This window comes from Falco punctatus (assembly GCF_963210335.1).
Source record: "Falco punctatus genome assembly, chromosome: 4".
NCBI classification, from domain to species: domain Eukaryota; kingdom Metazoa; phylum Chordata; class Aves; order Falconiformes; family Falconidae; genus Falco; species Falco punctatus.
Genome location: NC_137583.1, coordinates 113862162 through 113884432, shown reverse-complemented (window position 1 = coordinate 113884432; position 22271 = coordinate 113862162). Strand labels below are relative to the sequence as shown.

Below are 22271 nucleotides of genomic sequence, written 5' to 3'. Positions count from 1 at the left end.
TTTCTAGCTTGTCTTCTGCTCTGTTGGGACAGGTGTCCTGCAGAGCAGCAGGTGCTTTGCTTTTGCACAGAGTGAAGCTTGTGCTGATTTGTGCCTCTGATTTAGGGGGAAACACATGCAAGGACTTTCTGGGCAATTTCTTTCAGTATAAGTAGGCTGGTTAGTTGACATCAGACCTAAGATGTTCCGTAGTTTGAAGGAGTGTTTTGGTTTTTGTTGTTGTTGTTGGTTGTTTTTTTTTTTCCCTCTGGCAAGGCTTTAACTTGAAGAAAAGAGTTTCATTTTCTTATGCTGGTCATGTATTATGGAAACACAGTATTCCCTCCCTGGAGAGGACTTCCTCTGTAGTAGGCTTATTATGACTATTGTAGTTATACATATCTGAAGGATCAGGTATTACTTTCCTGTACTCAGGATTACAGTGTTCTGTCTGGTTTGCTGCATGTTATGGGGGGCACTTTGGTGCAAGTGAGTACTTGGTTTTGTTGCAGTAGTAAGCAAGCTAGAGAAAAAGCAGAAATTCTTGAAGTGCAGGGAAACGCTAATACTCTTTGTATAAAGCCCATCTACATCTCTGATACTTCTGGCACATGAATAATTATAGAACTTAGAGGGTTGCTTGCCATAGTTCTCAGATTCCCAAACTCTGGTCTTTTTTGCTGCACCACAGGTGTAGTCCTGCTGGAGGCAGTGACTAACACCTGGGCACAGGAATCTGTGCAGATTAAGTTCTAGAGTGAAGGAAATGGCACCTTACTAAGCAGATGCTGCGGAGGGGTTTTGCTGGCCAGTCTCGGGTGTTTGGTGCACAACTGCTGTTACTGGTAACGGAATGAGAAATCATTTCTTAAGCTTGCTTTGTGCAAAGTGAAACTTGTGGTCATATCAATTTATCAGAGCCTGAAATTATTTCTCTAGTTGTCTGTTTGTGCTAATTTAATATGTTTAATTTTTAGGACACCTCTGCATCTTGCTTCTGCGAATGGCCATGTGAATGTTGTTACATATCTTGTAGAAAACAAGTGTAAACTAAATCTTTCTGACAGTGATAACAGATCGCCGCTGATGAAGGTATGTGGAATATGTTATGCTCTTTCAAGTGGGGCTTGTCAACTGTGCATTAAATGAGAGGTGGCTGGTAGGATTCTTTACACAGCTCTGCGTAGAAGCATGCATCTGGTAATCAGCGTGGAATAGGCATATGTTAGCTCAGCTTTGAAGGTGCTCTTATTTTCCAGCATTGGGAAGCTGCGGCAATTGTAACAGAGTGCTGGAAGTTCTTCCTTTTCTGTGTGTTGTTCCCAGGCAGTACAGTGCCAGCAAGAAGAATGTGTAGCTATTCTGCTGGAGCACGGTGCCAACCCACACCTGGCAGATGCTGACGGCAACACTGCCCTTCACCTTGCTGTCCGATCTCCTAATACAACTGTAGCGGGGCTGTTACTTGAGCATAATGCCAATATTGATGCTCGGAATAAGGTAAATTTTTGTGTTTGTTGAAGAAGCTCTTTCAAAAAGTTGTATTAGTCTTTCTCTTGTAGGGTTGGTTTTTTTTTTTTACTTTTATTTTTAAATGTATTTATCTGCCCTTTCAGGAGGGAAACACTCCGCTTATTCTTGCTATCTCTGAACATCATGAAGATATAGCAGAGTTTCTTCTGCAGAGAGGAGCTGATGTGCATGCTCGAGATCACTGTGAAAGGTGAGTGGTTTGTCAAAACTCTGCATGGGTCTCTTTAGTATTCTTTAGGTTGGATTAATCAGAGGCATGAGAGTGAGCTCTGAAAAAAACCCGGGGAGCCACATAGCAGCTATTTCTGTGTGACTTGTGAAAGAACATCTGCACTTGGCTGTTGTCATACCTCAGTGGGTGCTTTCCTCGTAGAGGATTACAAGAAGGCATTGTCTGTGGTGGCCCTTCTGGCAGGAAACATGCTGGTAGCTCAGCAGCACTGCCTCAATGTGAAAAAACATCTCCTGCATAGTGGCATAGTTTGTATGTGAGTGTTGTCTATGTGGAAGCTTTGTCTGAAGATTGAAGGTTTGGTTGTTTCGACTCCCTCTTGCATTTTATGGTTGCTCTTAATATTTAATGAAAACTGCTTTTTCTTTTGCTCATTCAGTAATGAGGAAAGTAGTTTTTGAGAGCAAATAGGAATAAAAATAATTACACTGTCTGTGTCAAATGATCTACACCATAACATATTTTTGGTGTTTCAGAACCCCACTTATGACTGCAGCATCTGGTGGACAGCTTAATTTAATAAAAGTTCTTCTTCGATATGGTGCTGATCTTTTCCATAAAGACACTAACGGATGGACAGCTGAGGATTATGCTGTTACTCATGGATATTCTAGGTAAATTTTTGACTTTATTGTTAGAATAGGTTTTCAGCTGTCAGTGTGGCTTTTGAATGTTTTTGGTAATAGCAGCACGGTTTAATGGTGTGTTGAAAGCTGTCCTGAAGCTGTGCTCAGTGACGTCTTCTGATACGTATCGTTCCCTGTGTCTAGTATTAATCTGGATGTTGAAGAAAATTTCCACCCTGAATTGTCTGTAGATTTCAAGTTTTGATGCTAAACTTGCACCTGCCCAGTACAAGCTCTAAAACATGTCTGTATCCTACAGTTACCCAGAGGTAGAACGTGGCAAACTGAAATGCATGTCAGTCCTCTCCTCAGACCAGCACCATTGTCCTTACTGACTTCCACTACAATGAGCAGGAACTACCATCCTTTTGTTTCAGAGATCTAACATATCCCTTTTGTTAAAGTCTTAAGCAGTTTCACCCCTCTTATGGATAGCTTTGTACCTGTGCGTATCCCTTCTCTGAGGTGGTTATGTGTGCTTAACAGCTAAGCTGAAAATACTGTGCCGAGCGGGAGCTAATAGCTTCGTAGGTGTGGATATGCACCTCTAGAGTGAACATGACTGTAGTGAATATTGAAGTAGGTAGTAGTCGTGCAGTAAGTTCTGTGTGTATTACTCTCAGTGAATGCATACAAGTATATGAATTCATACGGCTATGAATACGTGTAGGGTGGATAAGTGGCTGTTAACTGTTCTATTAAACTGTATAAGCAAGTATGTGGTTGTTTTTACCAAATATGTTTCTTCTCTTTCCCTATATAGTCTTTGTAAACAACTGGTGGCATACGCATTCCGGGGAGACAGAGACGAAGGTGGTGCACAAGGCGACACAGTACCTGGCATTCCTCACCGGGCCAGAGCTGCTGGCTTGACGTTGGGTGCACCTGCTGTGGACAGAGGAGGTAGGATCTTTAATCACGCAGGAGCTCACGAGGAAAATCACTGTGGCCTTTTCTTTAGGGGGTTTGTGTTGTCAGCGCTCACTGTGTTTGCCGTTGACTTTAGTGGAGGCATCAGGTGGGGTAGCGCAAGAAGCTTTGTGAATATGCTGACTTGTTGCTGGTTGGAGGTGCTTCTTGTCAGGGGTGAAGGCAGCTGCGGTTTGTGTGCTACGGGGCCACCTACCGGGTTGTTGCGTTCTGCCTGCCAGATTGCCCATCTGTACAGGTTTTCATACAGAGAGAGAAGGGGGACAGGGAAGGAACTAGGTGAGAGTGGTTTTGGTTTTGGGGTGTGTACTTGTACCTGTAGATGGCCATTCAGATTGTGAAAACGAATTGCAAAAGCAGTAGGTTCGTCCTGAGTAGTTGTTCATCTTCCTGTAGTTGGGAAGCAACAGATGAGTTAGCAGGACTGTATATGTCTTGTTGATATCCACTGAGTTTGTGCGGTGGTGTTTTAATATTAATAGTTTCACCTGCACTAAGCTTCTTTTAGTGAGTTATCTTATTTCTTAGCATCAGTTACGATTGTTGCTGTGTAGGTGCTGTAGAGACATACTTAGGAAAAATCGTCTTGGAAAAGACACTTTGTTAGAAACAACAATGCAACTTCTGTGTGTACTGTATCTTCATGGACGTAGTTTGATTTCCAGTAAAAATAAATAACACTTTTACTTCCAGTAATTTTATGAAATAAATGTTAAAAAGTCCACATTAACCTGTGATCCAGAAAAACAATTGAATTGCCTTGTTATCAAAAAATCAGCTCCTTCAGTGAGTTTATTTTAAATTTAAAAAAAAACAACCGCTCCTTAATTTTTAAGATCCAGTCTATGCTTATGAGCTCATATAGCCCTAGAGGAATCTTAGAAAACTAATCTTTTAATATAGAACGAACTGTCTTGTACTTTACATCTCAGGCCCTACAGTGGGAAGTTCTATCCTTTCTGTTTTTTTTAAGGGTGTTACATCAGAACTTTGCGGCAAATGGGCAGCAGACAGTGTTCAAACACAGTTTATTACTCCTTTTATTTAAATATCCCGTGTTTTGCTCGTATTTCATGACATATGTTTCCGAATTCACTTTTCCCAGATAGGGGAATTTAATTTAGAGCCAAACTTTGTTCCTTTGACTTAGGACTAGTTATTTTGATCTAGTCAGCGATGTGTAAAGTTTCTTGATAGACTGAAGGAAGATGCAGAGGTTTTTATATTTTATTTTATTTTTGGAAAGGGCTTGGTACAGGTAGTTTAATCAAGAAAATGTTGCTTTTACCCAAACAGCACTCTGTGGCTGCCTCCTGTGCACGTAGATAATTGCTGTGGTACCACATTGTGATGACTGACAGGCCTGGGTTATTTTAAAATATGTGGCTTGAAGAATAATACTGTTGTGTGATTCCAAAATTAATATGCCCTCAGGGAAATATGGGTTCTTGAACCAAGTAATTTTCTCAGTTCCTTGAAGACAGTAATACTACTAGCATAAGTCCACAATGTTATGGGAAATCCTCACTTGAAGAGGCCTAGTAAGTGTGAAGAGCATATTTATGTGGGTTAAGGACTTGGGAGGAGAAAGAGTGTGCTGTGGTCTCAAGCTGTTTATAGTAGGGCTTGTTTTTCTTGAGTAGTATGAATCTTTTTCTTCTTGTGCTCAGTCTCCTAGAAAATGACCCCGGCCTGTTGAGTGAGAGGGATTAGTAGCATGCAGGGAACACTTGGTGGCATTGATTCTGCAGTCTCTTGCTTGCACACACAAAGCACAGGTCCTGCATCCTGAGTCCCTTTGATAGGCTGCAGTAAAAGCTTTGAAGCCCCTGTTAGAGGAGAAGCTAGACTGATCTTGAGACAACGCAGGAATACCCACTTTGAATTCTTTGTTTTAATCTTGCTCTTCATTCCTGTTTTTCTGGGATCTTCAATGTAGTCCTTATTCCTTTTGCACTTGTTGAACATTCTTCAAAATACTCGCTTCTAGTGAGCAAGTCGGTATATTTAAGAGGTTGGCTCATGCTTATTTGAGTGTTTACTTTTTGTCAGAACATGAACCTTTTTGTTGATTGCAGACAGACTTGCAAAAACCTCTAAATGAATGGCTTCCACCTCTAGCATATCAAAAGACAGACTTTTCAGATTTGAAGTTGGAATTTCTTTGGCAAAAAGTAATTACGCATTTTTTCTAAAAGCGAGGGTTCAGATTTCTAGTATGTCTTCAGTGGCAGCTTTTTTTAGCTGCTGCACTGCATATTGGTGTATTGTTCCTACAGAAACCATTGGTTTTTCGTCTTAGAGCTCTTGGAAAAGAAACGAGTGCTTCAGTGTGCTTTATATCTGCTGTATCACCTTTTAAGAAAATTGAGAAATGGAGAAGGAATGAGAAACAATCTTGAGGTCCTTTTTTTAACTCTTACATGTGTGTTTTTGATAGGAGTCCTCTTGCCACATCCATTCCATGTATTTGTGGTAACATCAATATAAGCAGGACTCCCTGTTGCTCTGAGGCAAATGTTATGGCCTTGTCACAAAGACATTTGGTGTTGGGTAGCTGCAATAACAACCACACCATTCATTGATATAAAAAATCAAATTTTACTAAGTAGGATGGGTAGAGCAGGCGGATGGTGATTTATATTCTAAAGCTTCTGTTCCACAACACATAGACACGCGTACACACACAAGCACACATGCATGACACTCACACCAGTCAGTGCACCCGTTCTGGTCCAGTTGTGGCCTGCCCTGTAGCCCTGGGGGAACAGGGTATTCACTCTGACTGCTTGTCAAGCCTGCGTTCTGGCTGGTGGCATAGCTTCTCTATGTGAACAGTTCAGCATGGTCAAATCAATATATGCAGGGCTTTTACCTTCAGACTGAGGTAGGAGGGGGCTGTGTTTGCATCAGGCACCATCTGACACAGCTGGCTAGTGTATCTCCAAAGTTTGTTGGCACCTACAGATTTTTGGGATGCTTAGACGGAGGGATTTTAAGTGTGCCGTACGTATAAAACACTCTACAAATATGAAGGAATTGCATTGGCAGTCAGTGCTGGGCAAGGACTATTCAAGCTGAGAGAAATACAAAGTTGGCAGTACAGTAAACTGCCAAGAATCTGTTTCGGTGTTTCAAAATATTGGAATATAGGTATTCTACAATGGAGCAAGTAAATTAAGTTACATTGTTTGACACTGTCCCTTAAGAGTAGAGTTCTGTAGGTTGTGATAGGTTTGGCTTCTACTTCTTGTAACTGTAGAGTAGGCTGACGGTCACAGTACATTCTCCCATTGCTACAGCTTTGTTAATGTACTGGTTAGGTTTTCCAGATTTCTGGGAATTCACATTTATTCTGGTGTCCTTGTTTGGTCTGTCCTTGACACGCCTTTCCCTAAACGGATATAGGAATGCCACAATCTCCTAGCCAGACATCAAGAACAGGAAAACCAAAGAAAGGTATTCTATACAGTAGCATTTCAACTATGGAACATGTTGTGTGATGTACAAATACTAACACACCTGTGATGTTTATTATCTTGGAGGTCTCTATTCTGATGGTTTTGGTTTTATAAATTAGGTTTGAGAGCAGGCTTTGGGCGCTTTTGTTTGCGTGTTTTGCATGGGTCCTTTATTACTGAATTGAGTGATAGCTTTGTGTCATTAGTGATAGAAGAGCATTTTTTTTTAATATTATTTACTGTTACTCCAAAATGAAAATGGACTTCAATTAAAGTAGAAACAAGTGATCCCTAGATACTACTTTTCTAGATCCCATTTCTACAGTAGGGCATCAAGATCTGTCTGAAAACTATCTCATAAACTTTCTCTCTTGCTTTTTAAAGGAGAATGGGAACTGGTTTTGATCATTGCTTAAAGTTACTATCCATGGAAAGCAAAAGTTCAGATAACTTACTCAACATGATATGCCCTTTGTTTTCTTTTCCTTTTAATGATTTTGTCTAAGACCTCGGTTTGGCTGTCATCATACAACTTTATGGAAGGCCGCCAATCTCCTATTTATAAGCAACTTCATTTTGTGATGATAGTTAACGAGAACTAATTATCGAGGAATTGAGGAATGCTGAAATGGATACGATGTGGAGGTTCTATTTGTTGTTTTTTTTTTCCTTTCTGTCCTGGGAATTGAAGAGGCCTTTTATTTCATCTTAGTTGTTGGTAATTGAGAGGTTTTCGCACTCTTCAGGCTGGATTCCTAGAGTTCAGGTTTCTTTAGTACGTCAGTGGTGTGCTAGAGTGCGCTGTCGTTGAGTTTGCAACATGTGCATCTGGGCCACGCTGCCATTCAGAGGGATCTTGACAAGCTGGGTAAATGGACTGTCAGGCCTGTCTTAACAGAATTCAACAAGGGCAGATGCGAAGTCCTGCACATGGAAAGGAACAACCGTTTGCTACAGCACGTGCTGGAGCTGCCTGGCTGGAGAGCTGCTTTGCTGGGAATAGCCAGAGGGTCTTGGCAGAAAGTGAGCTGAGAATGAGCCAGCAGGGTGCCCTGCCGGCTGAGAAGGTTAACGGTGTCCTGGGCTGTATGAAGAGCAGCATAGCCAGGGGACTGAGGAAGGGGATTGTACGCTGCTACCTGGCAGTCCCTGGGTTGTGTCCAGCTCCCTGGGTATAATTTTGAGGCCCCAGTGCAAGAGAGAGTGGTCTTTCATCCGTGAGCGAGTTCAGTGGAGGGCCATCAAACTTTGCCAGGAGCAGGACTACTTGCCTTTTGGGGAGAGACTGGGGGAACTGGGCTTGTTCAGTGTAGAGAGGAGATGACTTTGAAGGGGACCCAGTAGCAGCTTCCAGTACGTGTATGGAGAAGACAGAGACAGGTGCCTCCCAGTGGTGCGTCACATGAAGCAAAGGTACAAGAGGCATAAATGGAAACAAGAATTTCTAATGGAATGTGGGCAGCTTCACCATGGTGAGAACAGTAAAACAGAGAGGTTGTGCAGTCTCCCTCCTTGAATGGTTCAAGATCAGAGTGGAAAAAGCCCTATGCAGCCTCATCTGACCTCAGAGCTGAGTCCGCTTTGAGGAGGCGGTTGGCTGAGAGACTTGCCGAGGTCCCTTGTGACCTGATTTATCCTGTGATCCTGTGTGCAAGTTGCTGTCTTAACATGGATGAAAGCTTGGAGCGTAGTATAGATTGCCCTGGTTACGCCTGTCTTGCCTGTTGAATACCCTTTTTGGTACAGCATAGAGAACTGGTGGGGATTTTTCTGCCTGAGGATAGGCATTAGATCTTGGTTATGCTTTTTGATGTTTTTTACCTTTTCAGGATAACCTGTAAGTGGGTAGAGCACCAGCTAGTATAGTATATAAACCAGTAAAATCTCTGTCAACAGTGTGTGCTTGTGTGTGCAGTATGAGTACTTCAGCAGTTCATTTATTTACTGTCTTGCTAAAGCACCAGTATTTTGTTAACTGTTTATTAACACAGCATATTCATGCTATGCTGGGTTTTTTTTAGTTTAGAGGTAGTTCTTAAACTTTTAGGTATAAAAGTTCAAAGGAGATATAACTCTAGTCTTTTTTGTTTTGTCAATTCAGTGTGACTTGAAAAAGCAGTTGTTTGGAAATGCATGCATTCATTCATGCTGTCTTACGTTAAGTTGACTCCCCAAAGTTTCATTCTGCTATGACATGTAGAGTTGTCCAGGTTAAATGTTTGTATGTGCTGGTTGATTTTTAGCATGCCAAATCTAATTTCAACATGTCAATTCGTGTTTGCACAGCAATAGATGACTTGTCGCAAGGAGACTCAATCAAGTAAGACTTTAAACATACCCAGCACATACCTGAGGAATGATTGGAGAGACACAGTACTCATTTTGCTTTACTTTTTAAGAAGCTTGGAGAAAGAGGGGAGTGATGTCAGTTGGCATACTTCTGAGGAAGAACTCGATTTTTCTCCCAAGGTATGGTGTACTTACAGTAAATGTCCTATAAAAATAAGTGATCTGAAGGCAAGTTTTCTGGGGGATTGAAAGAAACTACAGTTCTAGCCAATATTGTTTTCTCCTTAGAAGCACTCTCTGACCTGCCAGCCTTTCTTCTGCTGTGAGTTTTTCCTAAAAGACCTGTAGCTGTGGCAGATCATGCAGTAGATTTGTGGTTTGAGGCAAAAGAGCCATAGGCGATGAGATAAACCACCACAGTTTTGTTTGTTCTTGGTCATTTGAGTCGGATTTTAAGTTTATAAGTTACTAATATAACCTTTTCTGTTCTTCCCCAAACACTGTTAATGTTTCCTGTAAATTTTGTGATAGAATCCTAACTGATAAAGGGCACTTTTTAATGAAGAGGTACTGAAATCCTTCATCACCTAGTTCTCCTTTCCTCCTCATCAGGTTACTCAAGAGTGCTCAGTGGATGAGTTACTCAAATGGGTCATCTTTTTTTCTTCTATTGAGATGGCATTCTGTGCTTGCATGTAATCTCACACTGCATGTTTTCCCTCTTTTTTTGAATGCTTAGGCAGTATTCTTTTTGTCAGCTACAAGCTCTCAGGCCTGCTTTTTTTGCTAGTGTTCTGAAGAATTATTAACTTCTGCAGTGATGTGTGGAGCATCTGTTCTGTTGCTCTGGAATTCTGCAGCGACGAGGAACCGGTGTTCTAGTTCAACCTACTCTGTAATACCAGAGGTGCAAGCATGTTTAGTTTTAACATGATTTCATTTTCTTGCACTGATTTAAATATAAATTATGCATTTTTTGGGCATGTTTTTGAAATTTCAGGATATTCTGGTAAGTGTACTTGCAGGGACTAATTAATGCATTAAACCTAGGGTTCTTAACAGTTACTTCCCTTGTGCACACTTGCAAGTAAGCATCCAGAAGCTGCGATCTTAAATATAACTGAATTTTACTGAAGTACTACAAATACTAAACCCAGATTTTTAGAACTGCTATGCATGTAACCATAGTTTTGGAAACAATTTTCAGAAGGGTGCCTGCATGGTATTTTGGGGGTGAAATACTCACTGAATTGCATATGTGAGGAGTGTTTTTGTAGTTAGAAGTATAGGATGGAGCCAACACCTGACCACTATCAAAAGGACAGCCTGATTACATTTAGCGTTCAAGATTTGATGTGACCAAAGGATTTGTTGTTGTCGTTAGTGTTCTAAAAAAAAAAAAAATAATTTATTTACAGAAGCTGCAGAAGCCAAATTTGACATTGTTAATGAATGTTTCCCAGCAGTTCAGGAAAAACAGTAAGCTATTTGGAAAAGATTGCATAGTATACTAATATATAAAAGTAGATTTGCTAAGTAGTTTCTTAAACAATTCTTTTCCTTTAGTAAATGAGAAAAGTAGCATTTTGAAAACACAGCACTTGGTCACTTCAGAAAAAATAAGTCATGTTGTTAAAATGAAGGTATTAATCCCCTCCTAAGCCTTTGTCCCTGGCCAAGTCCTTCCTCCATCCTGCCCATCCTTGACTTGGTTCCTTTTCCAGACATTCCCAGATTACTCCATTCATCTGGTAACGTGCCTGTTGCCATTTACATAACTCCTTTTGTTGTTTTGACATAACTGCCATGTCTCCAAAGACGGTGAATAATGAAGTATCTTGCAAGTCAGTACCAAAGCAAACTGTCTTTCAAAATCTAAATAATTTGCAAGATAAACAAGAAAGTTGGAACAAGAAAAGCACGATTCAGGCGAAGTTTCACAGAAATGATGACTCCCTTTTTGCAGAATCTAAGATGACAAACTGGAAAAAAGAGACACCTCAGCTTCTCTCAGATAGTTGTGGTCTTAAGGAGAAAAAGTCAAGCTTCAGTAATGGCTTTGAAAGTGATAATAGTTCTTTGTCAGCAGGAAAAAAACCCAAGGCTTGAAAGTCAAAGACAAACTCTGTCTTTCTTGAACATGTAGATGATGAAGATACAGAAGAAGAGCAATGTGAAGTAGATAATAAAGTCTGTGAAGCACTGAAACAAGAAAGTGAACACTTGTGCTTGAATAGGCATGAAGAAAATGTAAGAGCAGCATTTCACTCAGGCACCAAAGTAAGTTATATAAGGATGATTCAATCACAAAGGTATTTTCTAAGGGTAATAAAGGTAAGAACCAAAAGGTAAACTGGATTTCTGTTGATATTTCACGTATATCCATCTTTTGATCATCCTTTTTTTTATATTAGAAAATGCCTTTACTCCTAACCAAAGCAGTTTCTTAGGTATAAGAATAATATTGGGCAGTATTTTCGATATTATTTTATTGGTTGCAGTGGTTTTGCAGGAAAACAAATAGGCAGTATAATTTTTCTGAAATAAATTCATTTTTTCTCAGTTGTATGTACAGTTTTTATCTGTCAAGATTTATTGCCATTTAGTAAAATACCTGGTGTGATGGCTGAAAGTGAGGAACCAAAAAGTTTGAGTAAGATTGAGAGCAGGAAGTTAGTGATTTTCCTGGAGCAAAGTAGAGGAAAAGGAGCGTGTTCCAAAACAATGTAACTGAAATGAAAGCTAGAGTTAGGCTGACATGAAGAATTGCTTCTCCGGAGCTTTGCAGAGCCAGGGCTAATGACTTAGGGCTAATGTCATTGCTGTCTCCTCAGAGATTCCCATGGAAAAACTGAAGGCCTTGTAAAACAAAGCTCAACAAAGTTTCCCTGTTGTCTTACACAGGAAAAGCATTTTTAAAGTTGTCAATGGGTGGCTAAGAAGGTGCTTGCTTCTGCTATTTCCAGCTGTTTGGTCAATCTCTTTTAGGAAAAATCACCTGAACAGGAAGAAGAGGAGAAGGAGCAGGAAAAGGAAGACACTGGTGAAGAGCTACAAACTGCAGTTGTTGAGGGTGTGAAAAACTCTATTTGTAATGATAGCCATCAAGTCCACAGTGCTTCCAAAGACAACACTGGTGAGAGAAGTGAGTTAGTGAATACTGATCCCAGTTCTTCCTCTATAAATATTAATGCACAGTAAATGAACTGAAATGGTGATTGACTTCTGAAACAGTAAGCTTTTCCCTTGCCTGTGAACCCTAGTGGGCATTGGCAAGGAGGAAAGTAGCTTTTGTTCCTTTTCATTCGTTCCTGAAGAACAAATTGTGGCCTTGGATTCCAAACGATGCTACATGGAGCAGGTGTCATTCTTGGTTTTGTTGCTGTGTTCTCCCTGAAGCGATCAGACCAAAACGCACAGTTGAAAAAGAGGAGGATTAGAGAGTCTTGGGTGTGACAGTAGTATTCCCCTTTCTGGCAGACCGTACTGTCAGACTGAAAAGTTGTGGTTGCTCTTGGCTGAAGCCTGGGAAAGATTTGAGTCAATCTGAGAGAAAGCTGTTCTGTTCCAGTGCCTCACCTTGTCCAGTTTTAAAACGTAGAAAGTCTCTCCAGTGCCACGCTTGAGTGTGCTCGAAAGCATTGCCATGTCAGTCAGGGCTGAGCACTCTGGTACTCACCTCAGGTCTTGGAGCAGGAGGAGAAGGCACACTTTCCACTGTGTGTCTCCAGAGAGTAGAGTGGTGTGGTAGATGTTACCAGAGCGTGTGTAGCTGCTGATCAAATGCTACAGAGCGGGCCTGGCAGAACCTGCTGTATTCCAGGTGTTGTGCCTATACATGCTCTTCTGTCTGTGCATTTTGCCATAAGCCTGCATTTGGCACAGTGTGAGTAGTCCTAGCTGAGGCTGGAACCAGCAGTTCCCCTCTGCTAGGACGGGTGCCCTCACTGGTCTCTAGCTCCTTTCCCGTTTTTTGTGTGCATGTCTCCACAAGAGTGAATCCTGAATCAGTTTTACCTAATGGACTAGCTTAAAACAGAGAAATGAAGATAGTTTAATCTGGCCAGGAACCTACTGAGACTGAGCCTTGCGTGTGTCTGGTAGAGAAGAGATTCGGATGTTAGCCCCCTGAGATAGAGACAAGTTGTGTGTTTGGGGTGAGTTTTTGGGCTGTGAGCCTCTCCTCTTTTTAAATGGCAATGCTTAGCTGTCTACCTTCTGGGAAGGTGCAGGGTAAAAACTGCTAGTCAAGGAAGGTCTTTTCTGGTAGTGCTACAAAAGGAGCATTGTTTCTTGGTGATTTTAGCGTGAAGATGTGTCGGGTGGTGTTTCTATGGTACTTCTTGTACAGTGGATGGTGGTAGTCAATGGCAATTTCTGGAGCTGTGGACTGGAGAGCAGGTGACCTAAACTCTGTATGCCACAGGGCTGCAGCGTGCTGGAGCCTTTTCCAGAGTGTGACCCAAACACGTCTTCAGTGCTGCTTGTAGCTGTGTCAGCTGTTGTGCATAGCCATCTTCTGCTGGAGAGGTGGCGATCCAAAGGAGGTACCATGATGTTGTGCGCTGGGTGTGAAGAAACCCTTGAATTCAACACTCACTCCTTAGTTTGTCCTCAGCAACAGAACCGCTGTGCATCTTTTGGGCGCAGGGGTGATGGGGAAAAGCAGAGTGAAATAGAAGGGCTCAGTGTCTCACCTCTTACTGCCTTTGTAGGTGCCCTGACTGCAGTGGGAGCAGAGGAAGAGGAAGATGCTGAATCTCCCTGGGATTCTGAGGTATTTCCCGTGAAGGACACCGGGGTTCCCAGTGGGGCGGGGGTGGGGAGCGAGATCCAGAAGCACTCGGAGCTTGGGCCCTGCCGCGGCTGAGGCTTATTTCCCCTTCTCCTGGTTCTGCTGTATGTTTGTAACTGGGGGCCCTTGAAATACTTGTGCTGTGTGCTAGCTGTTCAGCGAGGCTTGGGATGAAGGTAGGTCGAGCTAATGGTTTGGGTCTCATGGCAGCTGGCCCTTGGAGTTGGGTTTCTGGTACAGTATTGCGGCAGTGAAGTTTCTTGCTGCTTAAAATAGTCTGAGCTCCTCACGGGGGCTGGCGGGATTGTTGCTTTTTCACCACACAACTCTATTCCGCTGACGTGTTCAGTGGTTGCCCTTAGGGTCTGCAGCCTAGATGATGAGCTGCTTCGGAAAAGAGCCTTTCTACCTTTTTGGCCCTTTTTGAGAGTAGCGTTCAACAGAAATACCACACGTGCTGGCTGTGTTTGCCCTTTTAGTTCTTCCTGTCTGTGGGAATGGGTTAGAAGAAAGCGGGCAGAGTCTGTAGCTTACCCCCTCTGACTTTTCTTGTGAGGAAGAAGGAACTCTTCCCCATCTCCTTCTTAAAAATACAAGGCTAAAATATTATTGGGGGGGTTTAGGTAGCCTTGGTTTCTGTAAGCTTTGTCTTGCTCGTCTTTGTTCAGCCCAAATAGTCTTTGTTCAACCCTTGCAACTGGGAGTAGCAATGTGTTCGCTCCCCACTGCAGGATGTGTGCCTGGGGAACATCAGCACAAATTTGAGTATCGGGTACCAGTTCAGTCTGAAAGTTGGGTCCCCCCCAGACCTGCAGTTACAACCCACAGCTCGAGTTACTGTGTTAATTCTCTCTTGCAGCTGTGCAGTTTGCCAACGTGACAGACTAGTTTAGATGAGTTGTGAGGTTTTTGCCTAAGATCTGAAAACACACAAGTCTGCTGTGATTTTCCAATATACTGTGTCTTGACGTGCCCTTTCCAAGGGGCTGATCAAAGGCTTTTGTGATTCCGTGCTGTGCAAGTTGGCTTAGCAGGAACATTTTGCATAGAAATGAGTTGAGAATTTGTACCGATGCTCACGCCCGTGTTTTATGTTACACAGACAGATTCTGAAAGTCCGGAAGAAGGATCACCTGGTGTGTTGCTTCCAGCTGCAGACAGACACGGAGCACGCTCACGGATTGTTTCAGGGGAGCGCCACACTGGTAACTTCGTGGTGGACTAAATGTTTGTCTGTAAACACGTACAGGCTGAAGTGAGCTTTTACCGATGTCTGCCTTAGGAATGCACTTACGGTGTGGGTGCGCGCTATAGCAATGGAGTGCTTAGTATTTGTTAATTAACACCAGCTATCACGGCGCTTGCTGGCAAGTTGTAAAGGAAGTTACCTTGTTTGCGTTACGTGTGCCCTTTGGATGTGTTTGTATCTCTTTGGGTTCGGGTTCTTGTGGCATAGTGCTGAAAGTGTATGTGGTTTAGGGCTGACCTGTCTGAACACCTAAACATTCTTGGATGATAATGTAGCAGGAGAAAGGTATGATCTGGCTAAGCATTTTTCCCCCCCGCCTTAATTTTTTTATACCTTTCTGTTATGCTTTGCCTAGGAGCTAAAATGTGACTAAAAGTTCAGGGTTTCTGCCTGTACTTTGTGACGCTGTCTCTTGAGCATCTGCAGTGTAGAATGGCAGGGAAGTTTTGCTGTTGGGGTAGAACTCTTATCTGAACGATTTCTTTTTATTAAATGGTCAGTCCTGCTTGTAGTGTAAGTACAATAGAATAGCTGAAGAAGCTAATCCAGTTTTAGTTTAGTAAGCTGGAAGCAAAACTTTAAAAGCTCTTGGGAGTTTGTAAATCTACTTGTCGAGTAGTTGTCATGAAAGTCTGCTTTGTATGAATCTACTAAGATGAGTTTAAAATCAGTGCAAAAAGGGGATAAAAGGTGACTATGATAATCTTGCTAAGGTATTTCCATACTGCTAGACCACCAAGTTTCCTGAAATCAAATGCTATTTGTTTTTTAATTATTTTTTTAAATACAAAAGTTTTGCTATGGAGCCATTCTTAATAACATTCCATACGCTTCTTTCATGAAAGGACTCAAACTGTTAAGATGACTAAAGCAGAGGACTTGAGAAATATAGGTGGGCCAGTAGATTGTGTGGGTTTGTAAGTGATTTAATGTTGGAAAAAAATCTTAAAAAAAATGAAACTATTTGGAACTGTGCTATAAATGCAGATTACAACCAATTGTAATTTGGGTTTTTTCTTTCCTTGCAAGCTGAACCAGAACAACCTGATAAGAACTAGTTTGATTCTTCCTCATTGAATGATGTGTATGAGATTTCTATGTCTGCACCCATGTTTTCTCTGTCCTATCGATGGAAAGGAAAATATCCCTCAACATCACGGTCATAGAGCTGTTATTTTATATAATTTGTAGTGTTATTTTATGGTAATTCATTACAGCAGACCAGCTTTGGCTTTTGAAATAATCTTTGTAGAAAGCAGGATTCAGCTCCTCAAAATAAGTATTTTGATCTTGTTTTGTTAACAAGCAAATCCTTATTGCTGCCTATGGATTGTCCTAGTTCTGTGAGTATTATTTCTTAAATCCAAGGTGCATGATGGGAAGCGTGCATTGTCCATTTCTTGTATACTGATACAAATGCTGGATGATGAGGTAAATTGAATGTTAAGTATCGCAGTCTCGATGAAATAATGCTTGCAACTAATACTTAGTTGTAGAAACTACTGATGTTGAATGGAGTAAAAATTTTATGAATTAAATAAAAATTAAATAACACTTTCTAAAACATTTTTCACTTCCAGGCTTTTTGGAGAAACCCAACAATTCCCAGGTAGGTATTTGTTCATGTCAGACTGACTACTTGTTCTGCTCATTAAATATTATAGAGTTACTTTAAGTGTGATTTTTTTTTTTTTTGTCATTGGATTGTCTTTCATAGCTGAAGGCCCCTGAATCTGTTTTGGAAAGGAATGAAACCTCTCCTAACAAAAAGCAACAGAAATCAGGTAATGTTCACTTCATGTGGTTCTGGGTTTAGCTTCATAGCCTTTCTAGATAGGAGTATTTATTAAAGCATCTGATTTGTTTTGCAGATCTATTGGAGGAATTTGGCTTAGGAGATGCAGAAGGTGTTGAAGGTATTCATAACAATCTCTTTGTAGCGTTCTTTTATGGACAGACACTTTGTACTTGCCATTTTCTTTCTAATACGAAATGAATGGCTCTAGCAAGGCATCCCGGGAGCAGAAGGTCTACTGAAATATACCTCTGTGTATGTGTTTGCTCCCTCCACTAGTCTGCTGTTCAGCACTGTCCATACCCTTCCGTGATGTACGCTTCCTACACCGTACTTGCTGTCATCTCCCCTTTTCAGGCAGTCCTGAAGTCTGCTTTTCTTTCAGTTTCGCACCCCCCCCCCTTCCTGATTTTCCTGGTTCTCTGAGCATGTGCTGTGGCTGATTCCAGGCTAGGGATCTGCAGGCTAGGCTGTCCAGGAGCTGCAGGTGAGCCACAAAGGGTAATTCTTGGGCTCGTGCCGTAGCTGTAGTTTTCAGGAATTATTACTTGCCTGGCTTTTCTCTACCTGCCTGGCAGTTGTTTTGAAACATGTACAAACACATTCCTCTGAGGCTTCCCTCTCTTGTATCATGGAAAATGACCAGCAGGCTCAGAGGCAGGGGAAGGAAGTGAGGAAGAGAGACAAGATGGGAGGAAATTAGTGTCAGCGTGTTTCAGGAATTCTCTTTTCTTCGGAAACAAGGCTAAAGTTGAGGCGGCTAGCTGGTCGGATATGTATTGGAGAGAGGATATGCAACCTTAATGGGTTTTTAATGTCTTTGTTCTGAGGTTTATTGATTTGTATAGTTGATAATTTGTGTTGTATTTTGTATTAATCACACTTGTTAATCAGATGAGAAACAATTTGCCACTCAGGTTTTAGAGTTTCTACAATTGGCTATTGACAATATAAACCAGAGAGAGGTGAACAGATATGTAGACAAGTAAGTGGACTTGTAACTTCTAAGTATAGAATACAAATAGTTCCAAGTTCTTTGGCATCTTCGCTTTAGGGGAAGAAAAAAAAAGTGTTGTTGTTCTTTTGACAATAATAGAGATGCAACTTCTCTCTAGAAGTATCTCCCTCCTTCTCCTCTCGCTCTTCTCCCTTTCATGTGTTTGCAATGGGTAAGCAACAGGTCCCCTTTTGCCCTTTATTTTGCAGTGACAGTGTTCTGGTAAGACACACAGATATTTGTTAGAGGTTGTTCAGTTAAAACATGAGTTTTGGTTATGTCTGTATTCCACAGTAATGTGGAGTGTAGCCCCATAATGGACCAGTACGTTACAATTTTACAAACACAGAAAGGAAAGGTTGCCTTTTCATGGCTCGTTTCATGTCAGCTGTTTTTCCTGTGTGGCTTTATTCATTTGCATCATGCTGGTTTTTACCCATATGTTATCTTGAAGGTCAGGTGCTAAGAAGTAGATGTAAAAATTTCTTTCTTTCAAACATTTTATGTTTGGATTTGGGTTTAAGGAATTTAGGTTGCTTCAGCAAAGCATCGTGATTCCTGCAGCACAAATACTTCTGACTCTAAAGGGGTTGAATGCCATCCTTGACAACTTGATTTCATAAATCTGGAGAACAGGTACAGTATCTTGCATAATTAAATATCCAATGAGAGATGGAATTTCCTATTCTATTTACTTTGTTACTGACTCATAGGAATACATTCTTAAAATTATTTTTGAGTCAAAATAAAATAGCGGTGTTCTCATGTTTTCTGTATAGCAAAGTAGCTGCTGTCCACTGTAATCTGCAAAAAGTCGTTATGTACATTATGTACAATTTATGAGGAGGGAAGTCTCAGAATAGAGTGGAGAGGTAAAGACTAATTGGAAAGAACTACGATGACTAGAAGTCATCTTTCAATGCTAGCTAGAGAGCAGACAGAGTAAAAGGTGGGGGAATGACAGGCAAAAATACTGGATTCTGGTTTACCCTGTGAATTTTTTATATACATTTTTTTGAATGACGGGCTCTTCAGAAGCCTTGGAGTAGGGTTCTTCCAGTGTTTTAACTAAGAATTTCTCCCTGTGCTAAAAGTGAAGAACTCTTGACAATGAGGAGTCATCCTCTTTCACAGTGTTGACAGAAGCCAGTAACACAGAAAATAGACTCATGAATTACTGCTCCAAGAAAAGAAGAAATTTTACTTGCAACAGCTAATGGGAGAAGTCCTTAGCTTTTTAGTTGATGTTTTTTGAGTTATTTTTCCAGTGGTTGGAAAAATAATTACTGACTCGAGTTACCGACGCGATGAGAACTGGAATTTTGCAGGTAGAAGAACACTGTAGCCTTTCATCTTTCCTGCTTCTTCCTTGTTCTGTACCCATCATACAGAAATGTCAAGATTGATGAAACCCTATGGAAAAGGATTCTTAGGGGCTCCAATGTTATTAAAATCTTACCTAAAAAGGGAGACTTCAGACTCAAATAGCTGCTGCGGAAATCTTTCCTGTTGACCGTGAATGGCAAGGCTGAACAGGAGTTAGGGTTGCTTTTCATTCTAGCAGCATGGCACCTAATTTTGAAGTGACTGCACTCTGAAACAGAATCCAAAAGACGAAGACACCTACGTACTCTGAACAGAGAATGTGACTTGCATCCTTAGAAGGGCAGTACAAAACTCTGGGTGCTCGCAGGTCTGCTTTTATCCCGTTTTCAGGCAGATACAGTTGACCAGAAAAGCTTATTCAGTCTGTGTTGTGCAGACAGGAGAGGTGTCACAGCTCTCCTGCATCCACAAAATATCTAAGTCTATCTTCTAAGCAAAATTGTGGTGCCCATGTTACATGATGGGAGTGATGGCGCGTATCAAATTGCATGGTAGGAAGCTGCCTGCATTTTTCTGTTTGTGACCTGAGTGAACATTGGTGAAGTGACAGAAGAAGTCTGGTAAGCGTACCTTCATGGAAGGAGAGTAGGAGCAGCCCCGTCTGTCTGACCGACTGACCACCCGCTGCTGTACGTGGGTGGAGAGGCTTCTAGGAGTAGCACATAGAAAATGAAAGTTTGTAAAAGGAGTCACCTACAGGAGAAAATGCCAAGAGTGAGGTTGGCCTTGTGACTCATAAATAGTGGACCCTTTTGTACTTTTATGATTTTGTCTATGTTCTTCCTGTCTTGCTCGCTTTTCTTGTGGGAAGAATGTTGTGTCCCTCTCCAGCAGCGAAGCTTTGTGTATTGAAAGGCTATTAGGTAGAAGCCGTAGGATTATGGAGCAGGAAAGGAGATGCAGAGTGATTAAGGTGAAAAGAATCCATCTCTGGTTTTAGATGCCATACTTGACCTGCTGGGACTTGTTTCTTTCTGAATACTTGTTCCTTCAAAATGTTCAGTGTGCCTTCCACACAAACAATACAATGAGTTGCTGCTTCTCAGTTGTGTCTGGAACTATCTGGAGTCCAGTTCTCAGATATAACAGAGATTCAAGGTAGGCACCCCATAATGGGGAGCCCAGACTGAGTGAGTGACTGCTTCCGAGGAGTTTGTGACCTGTCCAGTATTACGTAGAAATTCTGAGAGAGGAGAGGATGGAATCCAGTTTTCAACAGTAAAAACATCTGGATCATGGGTTATTTCTCCACATTTCACAAGCCTGTCTTTCATTCAGTGGCCCGTCCATGTCTTCTGGAACAGATGGGGCAGCAGTTTGACTGAAATACTCTGTCTAGATCCATGTCTAGAGACACATTTGTGTCGTGCAAGGAATAAAACTGGGGTCTTCAAGATTTCAAGCCTGTGACTTTGTTGTTCATGATTTTCTGTGCGCAACACATAGAGAAACTGAAATTGCTGGAGGAATACTGTGTGGCTCACTGTGTGTCAGAGATACAGAGGTGTATATCTACGTATGAGAGAGAGACGTTGTGCATGTTTAAGAAACAGGAATGGCCTCTTTGTGCCCATATGTAGTGATTTTCAGCAAATTTCCCTTATACATTAAAAAGTAGAATGCCTTGGAAGAAAGGGATTCACCCAGATGCATCTTAAATCTGTATTATGATAATTTTGTCTCGGAGTGCACAAATTTGAGGGGATTTATTTTATGTTAAGATTTTTGTCACAAGTAGGATGATTCAAGATGCACTCTAGGTGTAAATAAGTAGTATTAAGTCATGCTGGTTATAAAAATGTGTGGGTTTTCACTGCAGGTGAGAACTCGGGGTCTACTTTTCATATGTCATCATCAGCTGAAAAAGACGATGTGAAGGATGCCATTGAATATTATGGGGTGCAGGTATGTAAGCCCAAATATTTTGGATTACAGTCTGATTCAGTAAGTTGTATTATACACTAAGGTAAAGAAAACGTACCAGTCTGTGAATATTGCTGAAGAGAGAGTCCTGTAGGTGAAGGCTGCGTTACAGTCTGAAGGAGAGTTGGATACAGTCGTCTTATGGTGGGGTAAAATCCTTGTCACTATGTCGGATGCTTGCTGTTACACTGATTTGTTTTCAGTTGGTTTGCTTAATTTTTGAGGGGTGTTTTTCCTCTTGTGCACTGCTGAGAAGCAGTGCAGGCAAATGCGGGTTTTTTTGCCTGTGCAAAACGCATGTTCAAGTGAAGAGGGAGATTTGTCTATAATACGCTGATCTGTTTGATGAAACACGCCGGTCTTCCTCTTTGTAAGACAAAGATCAAAGAGAACGCCTTGAAATGTGGTGACCTTTCTGATGCTTCCCAAGCCTCTGCAAAATGTGCTCTTGTTTGGCCACGTGAAGTGTTTGAAAAGGGTTTTCTCGGAGGGTATCCTAGAGGGGAATAAGGCAGGCGTCCTGCTTGTGTTGGGTGTGCGGGGCAGGGCTGCACAGCGGGGTCTGGCGTCCTCTGGAACACCCGAAGGGACAGCGTAGCAAATGATTTCCACCCCACAGCCGGGCATCACGAGAGAGGGACGTGCCTAATTCTAGCAGGCAAAGCGCAGGACTTAAGCCTGTTGCAAGGTGGTAGTAGTTGGCCAGTGAGCTTGGGAAGGGGGAGGGTGAGACAGGTGGTGTCTGGCTGAGGTGCTCCTTCCCTCTTGTGAGCGGAGGGGTCTTTGCCGCGGGAGAACAGGGCCTGGCTGACGAGAGGAGCGCGAGGAGCATGACGGTCTCAGCCCGCTGGGACACCAAGGCTGCAGGCCCTCTTCAGGAGGCCCCACGAGGGGAAGGGGCGTGTGGGCAGGACTGTGACACGGGGCAGAAGCAGTTGGAGCTGTTGAGAAACAGAGCGTGGGGACAGGGACTTGAGGGGGCTGGGTAGGGTTAAGGCGTGGTGCGGTTTTCCTGCGAGCTTGGGTTCCTGATTCCTGGGATGAGGGCAGGAGCAGGCAGGTTTCCCTAATAAATC

General features: G+C 42.0%; 2 protein-coding genes and 1 long non-coding RNA gene across 3 annotated transcripts; all 3 read left to right on the top strand.

Annotated features, from left to right (window-relative positions):
• Positions 1 to 216: 216 nt before the first annotated feature.
• Positions 217 to 7417, top strand: LOC308063077. Its single transcript, XR_013927839.1, has 3 exons — positions 217 to 2358; positions 3134 to 3273; positions 6633 to 7417. It is a non-coding gene; the product is annotated as an uncharacterized lncRNA (long non-coding RNA).
• A 1608-nt stretch (positions 7418 to 9025) lies between these two features.
• On the top strand, positions 9026 to 13579 carry LOC308062178 (uncharacterized protein; the record flags this gene model as incomplete). The annotated part of the gene is given in 6 exon segments (XM_080383235.1): positions 9026 to 9081; positions 9164 to 9230; positions 10051 to 10059; positions 10815 to 11141; positions 11143 to 11167; positions 11170 to 13579. Coding segments are annotated over 6 exon segments (717 nt in total). The 3' UTR covers positions 11403 to 13579.
• A 462-nt stretch (positions 13580 to 14041) lies between these two features.
• LOC308063076 (uncharacterized protein) lies at positions 14042 to 22044 on the top strand. Its single transcript, XM_080385533.1, has 5 exons — positions 14042 to 15050; positions 16675 to 16703; positions 16812 to 16878; positions 16966 to 17010; positions 21092 to 22044. Exons 1-5 carry the CDS (start codon positions 14918 to 14920, stop codon positions 21235 to 21237), a joined length of 420 nt encoding a protein of 139 aa, XP_080241659.1. The 5' UTR covers positions 14042 to 14917; the 3' UTR covers positions 21238 to 22044.
• Positions 22045 to 22271: the final 227 nt, after the last annotated feature.